General features: G+C 32.0%; 2 protein-coding genes across 2 annotated transcripts in view; both read right to left on the minus strand.

Annotated features, from left to right (window-relative positions):
* Positions 1–7,535, minus strand: part of cltcl1 (clathrin, heavy chain-like 1) — a 49,664-nt gene extending 42,129 nt beyond the window's left edge. The window contains exons 1-2 of the mRNA XM_042729217.1: positions 7,174–7,535; positions 511–718 (exon numbers count right to left, since the gene is read on the minus strand). Coding sequence (XP_042585151.1) covers positions 511–718; positions 7,174–7,215 — 250 coding nt within the window. The 5' untranslated portion in view covers positions 7,216–7,535. The remainder of the gene's footprint in view (positions 1–510; positions 719–7,173) is intronic.
* A 1,274-nt stretch (positions 7,536–8,809) lies between these two features.
* LOC109053488 (B-cell linker protein-like) lies at positions 8,810–19,199 on the minus strand. The gene is made up of 19 exons (XM_019070868.2): positions 18,851–19,199; positions 17,929–17,960; positions 17,799–17,833; positions 17,017–17,054; positions 16,529–16,622; positions 16,362–16,456; positions 16,209–16,266; positions 15,507–15,599; positions 15,379–15,407; positions 15,257–15,290; positions 15,087–15,162; positions 13,918–13,948; positions 13,804–13,837; positions 13,612–13,717; positions 12,230–12,261; positions 12,052–12,083; positions 11,869–11,952; positions 10,886–11,044; positions 8,810–9,189 (listed from the first exon to the last, which is right to left on the minus strand). The coding sequence occupies exons 1-19, from the start codon at positions 19,121–19,123 to the stop codon at positions 9,073–9,075; spliced, it is 1,452 nt and encodes a 483-aa protein (XP_018926413.2). The 5' UTR covers positions 19,124–19,199; the 3' UTR covers positions 8,810–9,072.
* Positions 19,200–19,984: the final 785 nt, after the last annotated feature.

The raw sequence follows: 19,984 nt of genomic DNA on the forward strand, positions 1-19,984 counted from the left end.
AGATTTTTCTTTTATGCCAAAAATCATTAGGATATTAAGTAAAGATCATGTTCTGTGAAGATATTTTGTAAATTTCCAACTGTAAATATATCAAAGCTTAATTTTTGATTAGTAATATGCATTGCTAAGAACTTCATTTGAACAACTTTAAAGATGATTTTCTCAATATTTAGATTTTTTTGCACCCTCAGATTCTCAAATAGTTGCATCTCAAACAAATATCGTCCGATCCTAACAAACCATACATCAATGGAAAGCATATATATTCAGCTTTATTCAGATGAAAAAATGACCCTTATGACTGGTTTTGTGCTCCCGGGTCATATATGTATGTGTGCCGTCAATGATCAGAGCACAACGACTGACAGGCATCATTCCAGAACGACGGAGAAACTCACCTTCTTCAACAAGAGCAGAGCGAGAGCAGTTTAGTGGTTAGATTAAGAGTTATAGTATCAGAGAACAGCAACACAATGAAGCGTGTCTGATTTGATCTGATCTGATGGGCACCTTTCAGAGCGATGACTTTGCTGGCCGGGTTCATGATGGCGCTGTCTGCTGTGATCGGCCGGCGGATCGGGTTGCTCGGGTCACTCAGGTCCACGATCACCACCTGGTTCTGCTCGCCCACCTTCTCTCGGATGCAGATGAAGCGGTCCGACTCCATGGTCAGGCAGCTGAAGCTGATGCTGGCCGGACTCACTCCCAGCGTCTGCAGCTAGAGGGCGACAGAGACACACCACAGAACTCCAACTGGCTGATACAACAACACCCATGCAATCTCTGATTTCTTTTCTAATCATTTTATGACTTTTAAATAATTATTCATCGACATATAAAAATAAAAAAATTAAATCATGATTAATAAATGTAAAAGACTCATAAAACTTGAAAAATGAATAAAAAATAATCATAATAATTTGAATATAAAAATAAGCAAAACACTTCTATTAAATTATAGTGTAAAATTAATGTTTAAATTAATAATTTAATTTTTAATAGAATAAACAATCACATTAAAACACTTACTGAAAATTCAATAAATCATAAAATGTAAAATTAAAAATAAGTGTTTTTATTTTAAAATGTATTTTTTATTTTTTATATATATATTTTAAGATTTAATTTTTAGGATGGATTTCATTTTGATGAATTGAAATTTTTTTTTTTTAATTAAATCATACAAATGCAAAATTAATATAGCACTTAATTTCAAAGAAACAACAATTAAATCATAAAATGTCCCATTAAAATTAATAAATTAAAAAATAAAAATAATCTAAATTAAACAATTTTAAAAAATTAATAAATCAAAAATTAAACAAATCATTAAATCATAAAAATGCAACATTAATATTTTCTTAAATTAAAACAAAAATATTCTAAATAAAGACTAAAAATGTATTCAATCACAAAATGTTAAATTAAAATTAATAAAGAAAGTTAAAACAAACAATAAATGTAAAATTAATTAATATTTAAAAAATAATCTAAATAAAACAATATTCATCATAAAAAATGTAAACCAAAATTATTTAATATTACTACTCAAAGTATAACTATTTATTTTATTGGTTTACCTGCATGTCATGTGACCTGTGATATCAGAGAACCATGAACATGTGAAAGTGTCATTGTAATTTAAATATAAATTTATAAACTCAGTGGTTCTTCAAATAAATATTTCAAAGAGGTTCAGCTGACCAAAAAAAACCAAAAACAAAACAAAATAATGTTTGGTAATTCCTTCAATAAAGCATCGAGCGATAAAACATCTCTGATGTTAACCAACAGTTTCTGCTCTAAGCAGCTGTGCACAAGATACTTTGACATTATCGTTGATATTTTCCTCATAGTGACTGGTCTGAACTCTCGGCACAGCCGTATATGAAACACTAAACAGGTCTGGATCATTCAGACGGGGAAAGCTCACATTCTTCAGGGCTCAGGAGTTTCTCTGGGCTCTGAATGATTCACTGCTGAGAAACACAGGCGTAACGCAAACCTGCTGTCCGTCTGATGGGAACACATGCTTACGCACGGACTGGAGATACTGTATAGTAGCCTACGGCCAACACACACACACACACACACACACACACACACACACACACACACACACACACACACTTGAGTCAGAGGAAACAGAGCTACAACTCTTTCCTCCCTTTCCTTGTCTCAGCGACTCCCTCAAACACACACACACACACTCAGGAGTGAGTCTGTATTGTGCTCTACTGAACATCTTCACAAAGAGAGAACATCTTCTCTCTCCGTCAGGATAAAACCCTGAGACTGAACAAGAAATGCATGCTTTAAAATCAAAAACAATGTGCTTCACTGCAAATTAGGTCACATTTTAAACAAGCAACATACATTTACGTACAGGCCAGAACACAATAAATAAAGTGCACTACTGTCAGCTTTAAAAATGTATATATAAATAATATGTTCAATTAAAATAATAAAAAATAAAATAAAAAATACAAATACAATCAGAAATATGTAAAAATAAATAAATAAATAAAAAATTCTAAACTTGTTAGAAATTAGAAAAATTTCCAAATTAATCTTTTTAAGGTAAAAAAATTCAAAAGCACTTTCCAAAAATGTAAGTCATACAAACGTCAAATTAAAAAAAAAATAAAAATACAATCAAAATAAAACACTTGCTAAAAAATTATTAAATCATAAAATGTCAAAATTAACACTTTTAAAATAAAAAACATAAAAAAAAATCAAAAATGTAAATCATAAAAAAAATCACATTAAAAAAATTAAAAATACAATCAAAATAAAACACTTGCTAAAAAAATAATTATTTTAAATAAAGGGCCACTTTTTATATTTCTCTATTTAGCTATAACTTACATGTTAGTTTTAGTACTTCATATCTTTCATGTTTATTTTTCATATACTATTTATTTTGTTTCAGATTTTGAGATTCGTGTAACAATAACTGCATGCTTAAAATTAAAAACAATGTGTTTAGTTTTTATGCTGGAAAAAAATTAATTCAAATTTTTAAACAACCAACACACGAGTCATTTGTTTTTTACAGGCCAAAATTTCCAAATGAAGAGCACCAGTCAGCGTGAAAATGTAAATATCTGTCTGTTTCTGATATAATTCAAACACACCTAATCTGATGATTTAATGCAAAGACGATGAGGAAAGCAGGTGCTTCAGAAACATTACGTAACGGGACTCATTTGAATGAAGCTGCCTGCATTTCACACAAGTGAAAAATATTTATACTAACACACTCACATACTCAACATTACCAAGAGCAATGACCAACAATGATTGTAACCTAAAAAGCTAAAAAAGAGAAGTTTTAATAAAAAAAAGTATAATTTAAAAAAAAAATCATCAAAATAAAATGTACTAAAAATTTATGAAATCATACAATTAAAATTAATCATTTAAAAATAAAAATAATCCAAATAAAACACGTGCTGAAAATTAAAAGCAAATGTAAACATTCAAATAAATAAAAAAGACAATAAAAATAAGACTAAAATAGCATTAAAAAAATAAATATACATTAATTAAATAAACATCTATTTAAAATAAAACATTAAAAATAAAAAGAAATTAATTAAATTATAAAAAAATAAATAAATAAATAAATAACAATGTTAAAAAAAATAAAAAAATAAAAAAAAATAAGAGAAGTTTTAGAAGTAAAAGCACTCGTTTTACTAAACTTGAAAGGTCCAAAATGACATTATTAGTGAAAATTCTCCTCACCAATGTACAGAAGCCTGTGGAACAGTGACTTCAGTATTTATAAAGACTCATAAATCAGCTTAATTAGGTCTGGCTTTAATCAGACAGGTTTGAGTGAAGGGTTAGACTCTTATGTTCCTGTTCATGCAGAAGCATTAGATCTGTATGAGAAGCACTGCATCTATGAGACGTCCTCACTAAAGTCCCACAGGACACTCAAGATGAAGTGGGGCAGAAAGCTCCAGATGTCCAGTCACACACACACACACACACACACACACACACACACACACACACTCATAAACTCATTTCCGATGGGCTCGTCTATGATGATGATGATGATGATGAAGATCCGTCTCCGAGCAGAATGAGATGAAGCAGACTCACTCTGTCTCTGTCTCTGTCTCTTCCGCTTACTGATCGCCTGCTGCAAGACGGTTACATTCATGCATTCGGCAAACACTTTTATCAAAAATTAATTCAAAGGTAAACATTTAATAATCATGGAGAAATCAAAACCATGACTGTTGTTACTAGTACAATGCTCTAAAATGGAAAGATCGCTATTACATGATTTATTATTAATTATATTGCCATTCTCATTTCAGAATAATTAAAAAAATGTAAAAAAAAAAATCTTAACTTTTATTAACTATCCGCCTTCAAAAATATGAAAGAAACATTTTTGTTAATTGAAATAATTTGAATAAAACAAATATTCAAGGGTGTAGCCTTGGTGGGGACATAACGGCAGATTGCAGACATTTCATCGTTTGATCAATGAGTTCAACTAAAGATATTTCTATTTTGATTTTGAGTGTGTGTAATAAAACTAGACCTCTGTGTCAGTTTAATGCTGTTGATAAACATGTTTCCTCTTCCTGCTCGTAACTACATTAGCCAAATCTCTATTGGGTTACAGCTTTACATCAGCAGCCAATCAGAGGACAGAGAAAAATGACACAGCAAAAATAACCCCATAAGCACGAGCAGAACAAGATACAGTATTTTAAATAATAAAATCATAAAAATAGATACAAAATAGTCACTGAAATAATCAAATAAAACAATAAAAATAAAAAACAAGTCAATTAAATAATAAAAATATATATTAAAAAATGTCATTTTAATAATAAAACAAAGTAGTAATTTAAATAATAAAGAGCATTTATATAAAATCTGGTGTTACAGATTAAATCATATGCTTTTAAGATAAGTTATTTGAAAGACTAGTGAAGCTGGATATATTTATATCTGTGTGTTTGTTCCTTTTCCAGTTCAACATATTTATAAGACATGAGCAGAATGAACTGTGTCTATTTATAAAAGCACACACACACACACACACACAGAGAGAGAGAGAGAGAAAGAGTTCCATTTAGGATCAAACTGTATCAATATAATCCGGCTCTGAATGAACTCAAACTCAAACACATGTTCAAGACATAAAGCCAAGCTGCTAAAGGCCCAAAGTCCTGCCGGCTGCAGATTCTTGGCATTCTTTAACTGAACTGCACCGGCTGAGCGTCCGACACCGGAATAACACAAGAGAGAGAGAGAGAGAGAGAACATGGAGGGACAGTATCTCAAGAGACACGCTATGAAATTCCACATTTTACAACAAAATATAATCTCGAATCCCAGTAAAGCAGCCGTACATCTAAATGAGACGGCAGCATCTGGCTTCAATCAGCTGCGGGGCGAATTCCAGAAGCGTTCTGTGAACGACAAAGAAAACATGGCCTGTGGAAAGGTGAGGCTGGGACAGTCTGAGAGACGCTCGCACGTCTCTGTCAAGGCATGTGGAATGAAACTTCATTAGCGTTTGGCACTGTGACCCTCATCTCCAAAATAACACTGTCCCATTGTTTCCAATTGTTCCACAGAATACACACTTCAGTGCAGGAGAGCAACTCTAATGCAGAAGAAAAGAGTGAAGAAGAGTCCCGGTTTGCTGGAAAGATGAGTCATCTTGTCACACACAAGCAGAAAACTAAAGGAATAGTTCATCCAAAAATGAATATTTGTTTAATGTCCTCACCCTCAGGTTATTCAAGATGTATTTGAGTTTGTTTCTTCATCAGATTTGGAGAGATGTAGCACTGCACCAGTGGATGCTCTGCAGTGAATGGGTGCCGTCAGAATGAGACTTGATGTTTTTATCAGCTGTTTGGACTCTCATTCTGACGGCACCCATTCACTGCAGAGTATCCATTGATGAGACACTGATGCAGTGCTACATTTCTACAAATCTGATGAAGAAACAAACTCATCCTGATCTTGAATAACCTGAGGGTGAGGACAATAAGCAAATATTCATTTTTGGGTGAACTATTCCTTTAAAGACTTCAGATGGTGCTATCTGAAGTGTGTTTTTAAGCCACACATGAATAGAAATACTGCATGTCTGGAGTTACTGACGGTGCATTTTTTAACCCACAATTACAGACACAAGCTTATCTGACTAATGCAGTATAGAGAGAAAAGAGACAATATTGTCAATACACCAGCCTTTAAAGACAAAACAAAAAAACCATCAACTGATTCCAATAACAACTCACAAAAGAGCTTCAAAGCACTTAAACATACTTTCAGAAGCTGCGAGATGTCACAAACAACTTTAAAAATGTGATCTAGAGGCCTTGCTTACATAAATTAAGGCTATAATACAGCATTTCACTGCACATACACTACTGTACCTGTACAATGCATTATGAAGAGTCATTCAAATATATCTCTAAACTTCGCCGCAGCAAAGATGCTTTTTTCACGACAGTAAGGTATTTTTTGCATACCATGCAACTACTGTGCCATTTATCATACAACGATGTCGCAATGTGTCATTTTCCACCATGCTGGGTTACTGGAATACAATTTCAAGAACTGTACTTCATCTGAAACTAGTTCTAATTTGTGTATAATGATCATCCAGGCCGTTTTCAGAGCTGATATTTCTGTACATGGAATATTGTTATATGTAGCAATACTTAACACAATACTATATGTAAAAATATTTAATATTATTACCATTTTTATATGTAATAATATTTAAAAACACTGCAGGACTAATCAAAGTGATGTAAAATATTGATATTTAATAACAATGTTAATAAAAACAGCATTATTTTTTAACATTAAACCGTTCCATTATTTTAGAAACATGCCACGATACAGTAAGTGTAATAATTTAAATGTCATGCAACTATGTAACAATTTCTGTCACGTCATGGAACGTTGTTACTACGTAACGATCCCTTTACCGTCGTTCTTTTAAATGCCAGGCAACTATGTAACATGTAACGCAACTCTGTATTCTCTGATGTCACGTATGTATCAACTATGTAACTCGTGCACTGGGCCGCCGTTACACAGTTGCGTGTTTACGGTTTAACGGCGTCGAGCGGAAAGCCACGAATGTTGCGTGAGTCTATGCGGTTTTACCTGCAGATGCTCCTGGAAGCGGATCGGTAAAATCTGCGCCATTCTCACGGAGAGGAGAGGAGGAAGATGAGGAGGAGGAGGGGGTGCAGATGAAGAGTTGTGTGTGCGTTCCGTTCCTCTGAGCTGTGTGTCCCGTTAGACGCGGTTATTCCGTGAATGCTCGTGAATCTCTGTCTCGGACTTCTTCTCGGAGCGCTGCGGGACTCCTCCGCGTGAGAAAGTAGATCCGCGCGCACTGATACGAGCCTTCTGTCCTGCGGCGCAGATGCTGTAAACACACTCTCACGGGAGCTCAGTGGGGTATAAAGCTGGGAAACGCGTGAGTTTGCGGGTGAAGGGCGTGTGAGGGGGGTCAGCTGTATCCTTCCGCTCGAGCATGTGACAGCAGGAACTCCCCCCTCCAGCCAGAAATACCGGGGGTCTATTTCTGCACACTCACTCAGAGCAGCAGCAGCCAGCAACAACAACAACACTGCTGTTCTACTATCACTCATACAATATTATAGACAGCATTTTGAATTTATTTTTAATTTTTTTTTAATCTTTTATGATTATGTTTTTGTTTTTTCTTTAAAAAAAAGTTTACTTAATTTTTATTTCATTTTATTTGCATTCCATTTTTATTTCATTTCAAGTAATAAGTACTTAAACTTAAACTAAACATTAAAACATGACACAACTGACTGAAATATTTAATGAAAGTAATAATATATTTTTAGATATTATTTAAATTCTCTTTTTTTAAATGTCTATTAAGTTTTTTTTTATTTTATTTAAGTTAATTTAAGTAATTTAACCTAATAATAAAAATATTCATTTGGCAGCAAACTGAAATTTTTTTTTTTTTTTAAATTAAAAGATTTTTTATATTTTAGGTAATATTTATTTAATTTTTTTAAGTTTTATTTAATGTTTCTGTTTAGTTTTTATGATTTATTTACATTTTAATTTAGTTTTTTGTAGTTTTAGTAATTTAAGTACTTTAACTTAAAATAAAACTATAAAATATTCTTTCTTTAATTTTAAGATTTTATTTGACATTCATTTAAATTAACAATTTAATTTAATGTTTTTGTTTCTTTTATTAAATGTCTATTCAGTTTTATTAATTTTATTTCCATTTCAGTTTGGTTATTCTTAGTAATTTTAGTTATCTGGTATGTTTTAGAAACTTAAGTACTTAAACTAAAGCTATAAAATATTCCACTAGCAACAAACTGAAATATTTACTCAAACTAACTTTTTAAGTTGTTATATATTTTTGTTAACATTGATTTCAATAAACAAATGTTTAAATAGTTTCAGTAAATGCTAATATCACTTCATAAACAAACACATGAAACATAATAAAGTAGCATGGTATTGTTTGACGTATAAATCAACATTTCAAGGATCCATCATGTAAACATCACACTGCATTAATATGCAAAAAAGTACCACGATGTTGATAAATACTTTATCAAAAAGTACCCCGTCTGTACTGCTTTAACACTTAACATTATGATTAGCTTATAGTTTCAAAGGACAGTATCTTTACAAAACCCACATTTAATCATATTTCAGTTTCTGTAATTTTGTTTTAATTTGATTGTAAAGTTAGTGTGGAAAAAAATGCCAGAGGTCACATGTTGTTGTTTTTTTCTTTCTTTATTAATTAATTTACACGAGTTGTCCTGTAAACATTATATATGTATAGACTTTAAAGTTATTTACTGAACACTACATAGTCACCAAAAATTCAAAAATCCCCAGACATGAAGCACAAGACATACTATGAACATCGGACTGCATTACAAACATCATGTAATAAATAACTCAGGCAGAGTATGAGTGAGTGTTTGTGTGATTTCAGGGTCAGTATCAGGCGGTGCAGGTTGAAATGAGAGCGGGACGAGAGCGTTAGGGCCGGGCGGGGTGTGAGAGGAGCGTGCTGTGTTTAGCTTGACTCTTACGATCGATCAGGAGGATGGGGTTCTTCATGTGATGAGAGATCATCTCCTGCAAACTGCTGAAGAGCTGCAAAACACACACAGATCAATAACTTTTGAAAATATATACACACACACATACACACACACAGACACACACACACATACACACACATACACACAATTATTTATTATTTACTTATATATTTTTATTTCTGACATTTTGAATCATTTTGTGTGTACATATACAAACATTATATATAGATATACACACATACATATACACTATATTTTATATATATATATATATATATATATATATACACACACACACACACACACACACACACACACACACACACAAATGTCAAAAATGATTCAATAAATGTGACCCTGGAGCACAAAACCAGTCTTAATTGTCAGTTTTTCAAAATTGAGATTTATACATCATCTGAAAGCTGAATAATAATCTCTCCAGTGATGTGTGGTTTGTTAGGAGGACAATATTTGGCTGAGATACAACTATTTGAAAATCTGGAATCTGAGGGAGCAAAAAAATCTAAATATTGAGAAAATCATCTTTAAAGTTGTTTAAATAAGGTTCTTAGCAATGCATATTACTAATCAAAAATGAAGTTTTGATATATTTACGGTAGGAAATTTACAAAATATCTTCATGGAACATGATCTTTCCTTAATATCCTAATGATTTTTTGCATAAAAGAAAAATCAATAATTTTGACCCATACAATGTATTGTTGTCTATTGCTACAAATATACATGTGCTACTTATGACTGCTTCTGTGCTGCAGGGTCACATTTAAAAAAAAAATTTAAAAACATTTCAAAGCAAAATATAGATAAAGTACATATTAATCTTCAACTAAAATTAAAGTAATTTAAAAGCCATTAAAAAAAAAAAAAAACATTAACTGAAATAAAATAAAATGTTATTTCAACTAGTTCCCAAGGATTTCTCATTTTAATGTTGTTAAAGTTGATGTAATAAAATAACCAAAATAACTAAAACTGAAACAAAAATGAATAAAAACTATGTACATGCACACACACACACACACACACACACATATATATATATATATATATATATATATATATATATATATATATATATTATATATATATATATACACACACACACACACACACACACACACACACCCCAATAAATGCATGTATACAAAAACTACAAAATTACTAAAACTTTAACTAAAATGAAAATGTCAAAATCAAAATTATTATTTATATTATTATTCAAACTCAAAGTGATTTGCTTTAATGTGATATTATTTAGAAAATAGATGTTAGACCAAAAAAAAAAAAATCCCTAAGGCGTTTCAAAAAGTATTTCAGGACTTTGCCAGAAAGCATCAAATCCTCCAGCTGCAATGAGGGAAGAGTTTTTGCGGCCACACGAGACTGAGCTTGAGCCAAAACACAAGCATTTCAACAATCCCTCTGAAAATAATTGTGTGAAACATCATTTCATTAAATGATACATTTAAAAAATTATTTGGCCTATGAAATAAGTTGAGCCTAAACATTAGGGCATGGCGCTGGCAACACTAAGGTCATGGGTTCGATTCCCAGGGAATGCATTAATTGAAAAAAAATTAATGCATTGTTTGTCGCTTTGGATAAAAGCGTCTGCCAAATGCATAAATGTAAATGTGAACACATGCACAGCTGCACAAAGACACTTGACTGTTGTCACACATAACACAGAGCACAAGACAGGAGCAGATCTTCCTCTCCTCCTCTACCTCTTCTGTCTTCTTGCCCTCTTTTCCGAGCGCGTACTGTTGCGAGTCCTCCAGGAAGCGCACAGGGATGTTGTACACGTTGTACCGGTAAAACACGACCAGCGTGAAGGGCTGACGGTCATTCTGAGAACTGCTGTATCTGACCAGAAACGTGCCGTCCTGCCAAAAACACACACATGACAAATATACTGTACACTGTCCAAAACTAGTGAATGTTAACTATATACATACAGAAGATAGATATGCAGCATTTAACTAAATAGAAAATACAAATCGCCTATAAACAGTGCTATTTTTAATCATAAATGCAGTTTTGTCATTTTACATTTACATTTAGACATTTAGCAGATGCTTTTATCCAAAGTGACTTACTAATGACCAAAATAAAAACATAAAAAAAAAAAAAACAGAACAATACAAAAAAAATAATAAAAATATTATAATAATAAAAAAAATAATTTTTTTATTTTATTTTACTGCTTTATTTAAGAACAGTATAACTCAACAGAACATTCCAATTTAGATTATAAGCATGAAGCATTTACATTTAATTAATTTTAATTAATTTAATTAATTAATTAAATTAATTTTGTTTTTTTATTAATTATTTTATACTATATTTAGTAGCTTAATCTCAGAACAATATGATTCAAATGAACATTCCAAGGATAAACATGCCAAAATACAAATCACACACAAACAGAGATTTCATGTCATTTTACGTTAGATTTCATTTTATTTTTTATTTTATTTTATTGCTTGATTCCAGAACAATAGAACTGAATTTAGATGACAAACATGCAGCACTCAAATAAAATGTAAATATTTATATTTCATTCATTTTACATTTAAGTATCATCTTTTTAGTAATTTATCTTATTGATTAATTTCTAAACAATATGACGGAATACAACATTGCCATTTAGATAATAAACACACAGCATTTAGATAAAGTGTAAATATTTATATTTAAATAGACACACCTTGTTAATCCTGAGCACGGTTTCCTCCGCAGTCTTACGTTCACAGACTCCAGCAAACCACTCTTTGTCCTGTAGCCCCGCCCCCTGATCGTGATCAAAACCGTCAGCCAATCAGTGATGGAATACAGCCACCATTTGTATTTGTCACCAATCACAAACCCTGATTGTGTCTGTAGTGTTTACCTGCGCGACTGGCTTTGCTCCAAAAGAAAGCGCTGTTTGAGGAAAGAACATGAATGAATTATATGAAAAATTATGAATGATTCTTATTGTTTTCATGTGACATACGATAACAGTTAGTTACACCGAAAGATTAAGATTTTTGAGAGAATAACAAAAAATGTAAATAACAGATGCTCACCTGTGCTGTCCAGAGATGGAGGAGGAGGAGGACTGGAAAAACAACATATTTACTGCATTTGAGTTTGTCAGTGGATAAGAAAATATGCTCATACATACAGTTTGGTCTCGATTTACAAATGATGCAAGTAAAAGCCTGTAGACTGAATTATAACAGACATTGCTCAGAAAGTGAAGAAGCAATGTCACAAAGAAATGGGTATCTTATATTTCATGACTAAAATCAAAAAGAAAGAAATTCTCTTGCATAAAGAAAGCAATGCAACTTTATTAAACCCATACTGACCACAAAAGTTAATTTAAAAAAAATATATATATATTTTTTTAATGAAAAATACAGGATTATTACTGTTATCTAAAACCATAAAAACATTGACACTTGCAATAACATGAACATTAACTGAAATAAAGGGTAAAAAGCTAGTTGACAAAGCAATGTTTCTCAATTTCAGCCAAGCACTAAAATAACTAAAACTAAATTAACTAATTAAAACTTAATAAAACTTTACACACAAATCCAAGAATTGCACACACAAAATGCATCTCTTGCAAGCACTGCATTCAATTATCACAAACACATCTCAAAAACAAACATTTGCGAACACTTTTGCCATAATATTAATTCCTCTGTGTTTTGCAAAAAGTGTGTTATGAAATTGAAAACTGAGGCAAAGGCTGAGAATTAGTTCATGGTTTTGCAGATTTGTTGTGGGCTTCTGGTGTTTGTGTGAGATTTCAGAAATTGTGTGAAAAGATTTTGTGTAACCAGTAGACAAAAAAAACTAACAAAAAAAATTACTAAAACTTTAACTGAAATTAAAATGAAAAAAAAAATCTAATAATAGTACAGGATTGGAGACATTTGCATGAAAATAATATCATTATGCAAATAATCTTACTGTACCCAAAATAGGCTCCCAATACTGTGCATCTTATATTTCACCACAAAAACAGAAAAAAAAAAAATTTGCATAAAGAAAGCAACGTGACTGTTTGCCCAGCTTAAAGCTTAAATGACTAAACCTTTAACTGAAATTAAAAATAAAAACAAAATATTAACAAAAACTATAATAGTATATCAAATGATACTTAAATAATGCTAGAAAAATTATATATTATTTAGTTTTATTAATTCAGCACAAATAAAAAGCAATGTAACAAACACAACAATGAGCTTTACTCGCGTTTTCCCTAATGTTTTAAATATTGTGGGGTTTTTCACATGACATTAATTAAAAATCAGTGGAGTACAGAGAAATAGCTACTCCAGAGAGTTGAAGACATTTTCATGAAAATGATGTCACGATGCAATCTTAAAAAAACTAAAACGTGCTTCGAATGAGTTATTTTTCTCTTTTGATTTTAGGCTGTAAACAGACTCACCTGGGTTTGGGTTCTTTGGGGAGGATGATGGGAGGAACTGGTTTGCTGTTTAGTGCGGGTGGCAGCTGGCCAGAGAACGTGGCACGTTTTACTTCTGGCGGCAGAACTAAACGATCGAAGAGGACGTCAAATGAAACTGTACATGTGAGTTTATATCATCATGCATGGGTTAAAACAAAACAACAATCTAACCTTTGTTCACAGAGTCACCGACCAGGACCGAACTCTGAGGAAACAGATTAATCACTTCCTTCAGGAGAAGAACACTGTAATGAATGCATGAATGTGTGTAAAACTAGTACTTACAGATTTGGCTCTGGGAACAGGAGGCTTCATTCTGTAAGACAAGAAGAAATGGTATTATTAAACAAGGTTTAGCAAACCAGAGTCACTATCGGGACGATCGGAGTGGTTTCTAAAAAACAAAACAAAAACAAAAAATAATTTCCCCATTAGGTTCTCTATGATTATTCTGGTTTCTAGACGTGACTTGGGTTGCTCCTTTACATTGTGCATTTGTGTGATGCTTGAACTGGCAACACTAATATTATGGGTTCGATTCTTAGGGAACACAAATAATGCATACTGATTAATATAAATGCATATTTAATGCACTGTAAGTTCTTTGAGATAAAAGTTGCTAAATGCATAAAGGTGATGCTAAGAACAGTAAGCAAAATAACTAATTATCAAATACTATAATTTTAACGTAAGTCTGTAATAAATTAATTGAGGCTAGCATTATTTTCAGTATCATTTAGATACTGTTATAGCTTTAATATTTTGAATGATTTTTTAGTTTTGTATTTAGCTTTTTCATTTTATATAGTTAATTATTACTTTTTTATAATTTTACACCAAATCGGTATCAAAGATTATATTTATGGTAAACTCAAAAATAATAAGATTTAAAATACTAATACTTTATGCAATAATTTAACAATACATAATAAAACAACTACATACAATCTTTCAAACTGATATTTGATTACATTTTTTTATATATATTTTTCTAGAAAAAACTTTTTCAAAATGCACATTAATGTACTTTGAGTAAAAATATTCTTAATTTTAGTTAATTATTATTTATTTACAATTTAACTCAATATCAGCATCAATGGCTTAATCTGTTGCTCAAAACTCAAATAATAATCTTAATATTTCAGTGAATTGTATTTAATACTTTAACAATATTATTTTTTACAAGCAAACTAAAATACTTTTTTTTAAATAAATGTTAAAATTTAAAATTAAAAAAAAATCTTTCAAATTGAATATTTTTATGTGTTTTTCTTTTTTTTTTTAATTATATCTATAGTTTTTTAATACATTTTTAGTTTAATTTTAGATGCAGAAATGCCGCTTTGGCAACTAGCCGAATATAACATTTTATTTCGAGTAACACAAATCCTTAATTTATTTTTTTCAAAAGTGGTTTTATTTTATGACAATAACCCTGATTTAGACATACATACATTGGTAGTGGCAGGTCTCGTCCTACAGTTTTAGGAGGCAATGGCATACGGGCCGGGCTTCGGGGTGCAGGAGGTTCTGGAAAAGATCAAATAATGAATCACAAATGAGATTCAAGTCACTTTATCTTTCTATAAAACCATTTTAAGTTATAAATACGTGGAGCGCTGACCTGCTACAGGTTCTAGATAGGTATCATCATCATCCTGACAGAAACAAATATAAAGTTAAATTAAAATGATCACGATATCTGATATTTTTTCTGTATCATTTTGGATGCTCAGTCATGTTTACCTGCCCTTCATTTGGGTCCAAGTAAACATCTGGAAGATCAGAGAGTACAGTAACTAAACATGCAGTGTGTCATCAAATAATACTGTAGTATCCGATATAAATATCTGTGAACATAGCGTTGAAATGACCTTCGTCTTGCTGAGGAGCCGGTGGGGGTCTCATCGGGGGTCTCTTAGGTGGGGCTTTTTTACCCGGTTTATCTTTACGTATTACCTCCGGAGCTAGAAAATATTAAGTTGAAGAGTTTTATTGTAGATTAGGCCATCCGTTTTTCAATGAAGTACACTACCGTGCAAAACTCAACAAGACTGTTTGGAATGAAACTAATACTTTTACAAAGCAAGGATGCATTAAATTGTTCAAAAGTAACAGTGAAGACATACTAAAATGCTACAAATAGTTTCTATTTCTAATAAATCCTGTTCTTTTCAACGTTTTATTAATCAGAGAATTTCCTGAAAAATAAAATGCATCACATTTTCCACAAAATATTAATCAGCAAAAGTCACCATTATTTATGTAGCACTTTTCAACTAATCAGAAATGTGTTGAGCATCAAATCATCATATTAGAATGATTTCTGAAGATCATGTGACACTGAAGACTGGAGTAATGATGCTGAAAATTCAGCTGCCAAACAAATAAATAAAATTACAACATAAAATAAAATAAAAAAGAAAACAGTTATTTTAAATTATAATAACATTTAGCAATTTTACTGTTTTTACCGTATTCTTTCTCGGATAAATCCTTGATCATGCATCAATAAACTGCTTCTTTCTTTTCCTAATTTATGAGCTTGTTTTTTTTAGTTTTTTTGAGAGACTCACGTTTGCTGTCATTGGGGTCGATGTAAAACTCCTCCGGATCGTGAGGCGGCTCTGGCTTCTAGGAGAAAAATAAACACACAGCTGAATCTAAAAGCTACACAACCCTCTTCTGTGAAATTAACTCACAATAAAGGCTAAATTTAGATGTTTTACCACGCTTTTCCCTATCGGGGGGATCTTGGCCGGTCGTGGCGGCGGTGCGGCCTGTCTTTTGGGAATAACAGGGTTCGGGTTTCGATCTGGATAACCTGAGAACAACAAACACTACATTAGACACTAAAATACTATCACATTAAGTAGATAGCTAGATAGATAGATACCCAGGTAAACATTCTCCTCTACTTGGCGCGGTTGGACTTTAATGGTGGGACGTTCACATGGTGGAGCTTCATATGTGTCACTATCTTCCTCATCCTGAAAATGGTTGAGATTGATCAGATGTGTATAAAAGAAGCTCAATGCATCCTTAATCGGGTCACGAGAAGTTAATAGTCATATGCAATGATGTTATTAATTATGCTTCAGATTAGCCATTTAAGGGGCAAGAGAAACATTGTTTTATACTGACGATCATTCAAAAGTAGCTGCGATGTGCCAACAATATTTCAAAGATTCTGAGAAAATGCCATGTAATGTGAGATTGAGTTTGTTATACTAACAAACTGTTGACCTCACAGCTCTCAGCTGTTATCTATTAGTACAGTAAGGGAAGTGATACCTCCTGGAGACACAACAGGAAGTATGAATGTTCCCACACCTTTTAACTTTGTATGTTTGTGTGTTTAGACAAGTGATGTACAATACTTACAAATTCCCCTTCTGGCCAGCCATATCCAGAACTGTTATCTACAAAGAATTGAAAAGTTGTAACGAGATCACATGAAATAAGAAACAAAAAAGTCCTACAGATCAATAATATATTGCATTTAACATTTAAATGCAATGCGCCATATTTGATACTGCTTTTAGGTTTGTTTGACTTCCGAAACCTTTTTCTGAGCACTAAACTCACGGTAGATAAAAACCTCCATAAAATATTATTCAAAGTTGTGAAATCACTTGATCTAGGAGGACAGCGTGTGTGCCAATGTAAATACTGTAAGCCGATCCCGCCTCATTTTCATCCGCGGTAAATTAAATATGGCGCCTAATTTGACTAACCAGCTTTTCTGCCTTTTAAAAGGTCTAGACTGGTTGTTTTTTATGTGTGTTTGTACATGTTTAAAACACCTGAGGTGTTGTTTATAGGCTGTATTTATTTACATTTTAATCACTCATATTTTAAAGATGTAACTTTAGCTGACTTTCACCGTTATTTTAACTTGTTTTTGCTTTTGTAAACAGCCAAACATGTATTATTCTTATATGTACACTTGATATAACCTCATATTAATTTAGAAGCTACATATTTTTTGTCCTTTTAATAATTAATGTATTAAATATTTAAACTGCAGTATGCTAAAAGGTGATTAAAACTGAAATAGCATGTCACAAATTATCCCTTGTTTTAACCTAAAATCCTAATGTTTGTTCTATAGATGTTTTAATCTTATGTTTTTACACAGGTACGGCATGTTGATTTCAAAGCACCTGTTCTTCTCGGTGGAGCTGGTGGCCCGCTATGTCTGTACAGAAGAAAAATAACAGGTCAATTAGACGGCTATGCAAGATTCTGAGGATAAAAATGTAATGTTTGAAGAAAAATGACTTTAGTACTTACAGTAGAGATGGTTTCAACTTCCCAAAGAAACTCTAAAAATGAAGCAAACATCATTTCGTGAGCAGTACAGCTTCTCTTTGGGTGACCAAAACACACTTAAAGTCTAACAAGAACAATATGCATTGATCTTTGCTAGCTGGTGTTGCCGGATATTAAAAGATTATGTAAATGTTTGTGGCTGGAGAGTATAGAAATGCTATAGGACGATGGAACATTTCACTATATGTACTATTATAAATATAAATAATATTTAATTTGTCAACACTCAATCACACAACTGCTTATCTTGGTTAGAAATACACACAAATACTGTAGGTCATTGTTATTCACTTCTCTTTTGTTGCTACACATACATCAGAGGGAGAACACAGCAGATAACTTTAACTATTTAATTCATAAAAGCAAAGTTGTACTTTAAAGATATACAAACAGGTTTAGTAATGTTTTGACTGAAGGTAAAGACATAAATATAAGTAGTTTAAGGCATTAAATGTAATCTAGAAAAAAAAATTTAAGTGCAAAAATGAGCATTTACTGACAGCACAAAACAAAACAGTGTCGTAACTGGAATGACTAGATAAGAGGAAGCTGAAACTGTGCTATTTTCCGGTTTTTATCTGATAGGTGGTTCAAATGCATCAGATAGAGAACAATGTGGTGTTTTATTCACTGCGAATGAGGAGCTGAAACATTAGCGTGTTAAAGTAGAAAAGCAGAAATCTAAAAGTAAAAACTATCTAATCTTTCTTAGATAATTCCAGGTAATGTTGCCACCTCAAATTATGATTACATTTATGTTCACCTATAAAACAGTGTTTGTAGCACCTAAAACCAAATCAAATGCCGATAACATGTTAATTTCATCTTCAAATGTATTCCTAAATGTCTAACATACAGCTAAATATAAATAACTGTACTTTACCATGATACATGAGGCGTTCAGTTCATCAGGAAGCTCTCTGCTGTGAGGTTTGAATGCAAATCTCCCAGAACTTTGAATGTGAGTCCAGTAAGTAGCGTGCTGGAGGTGTGTGTGTGTGTGTGTGTGAGAGAGAGAGAGAGAGAGAGTATTTGCATAGCAGGTGGATGATTTAAAAGGTAGCTGATTATCCCTGTTAATAACAGAAAGACCTTCAACCGGCTCTAAGTTTACTAAAGCACTTTGTTCTCTCTCCCTCTTGATGTTTAAAAGCATCTGACCACAGACAGCAAGGTGAAAGAAAGAAGAAGTGTTATCAAGCCTTTCAGAGGAAGGGAGTTTGATGACACCAGACGAGAGACAACATCACAGCAGACCATCTGTGAGCGTCTCCAAACCCTGGTGATCAGTTTCTAAACTCAACCTGATGATGGCAGTGTGAACACACTGAATGCCCACATGATCTACCAACACTCACACACACAAACAAACCATTAATTGGTCCAGTTTGTAAAGTAAACACATTATTTTAATACAGAAAGATATGTAACTTACAAACATGCTGTAAATGTGTCCTTTATCACTTTCTGAGAACATCTAATCAAAATTGTTTTACTAAACCAGTGTGAGCAGCTCATATAACTTATTTGTAATGCTTTACAACAGATCTGTCTAATTTAAGATACAAGTAAATTATAAAGTCTTGCATATTTGGAATATATAAATGGCAAAAATTATTAAGTTATCATATTTATTTATACTCATGTAAAATCTAATTATATTATTTTATAAATCCTATTTTTATCTGTAAAGTCAGCTAGGTTCAAGAGTTTGGGGTTGGTAAGAGATTTGCTGATTTTGAAAAAAGTATCTATTTGTTACCAAGGCTGTATTTATTTGATTAAAAATACAGTAAAAAGAGGGAATCATTATTATACTTTAAAATAACCATTTTCTATTTGAACACATTTCAAGAAGTAATTTATTCCTGTGATGCAAAGCTGAATTTTCAGCATCATTACTCCAGTCTTCAGTGTCACATGATCTTCAGAAATCATTCTAATATGATGATTTGCTGCTCAAGAAACATTACTGATTATTATTGGTTGAATACAGTTTTTCAGTTTTATTCTGGAA

Source organism: Cyprinus carpio, chromosome B8, assembly GCF_018340385.1.
Source record: "Cyprinus carpio isolate SPL01 chromosome B8, ASM1834038v1, whole genome shotgun sequence".
In the NCBI taxonomy this organism is placed as follows: domain Eukaryota; kingdom Metazoa; phylum Chordata; class Actinopteri; order Cypriniformes; family Cyprinidae; genus Cyprinus; species Cyprinus carpio.

Excerpts from the sequence above, each read along its gene's own strand:
- LOC109053488 (XM_019070868.2), bottom strand. The coding sequence starts at position 19,123 with ATGCTTTTAAACATCAAGAGGGAGAGAGAACAAAGTGCTTTAGTAAAC. Across the intron at positions 11,953-12,051 it reads GAGCAAAGCCAGTCGCGCAG|GGGGCGGGGCTACAGGACAA; the intron begins GTAAACACTACA and ends GATCACGATCAG. Across the intron at positions 11,045-11,868 it reads CCGTGCTCAGGATTAACAAG|GACGGCACGTTTCTGGTCAG; the intron begins GTGTGTCTATTT and ends TGTTTTTGGCAG.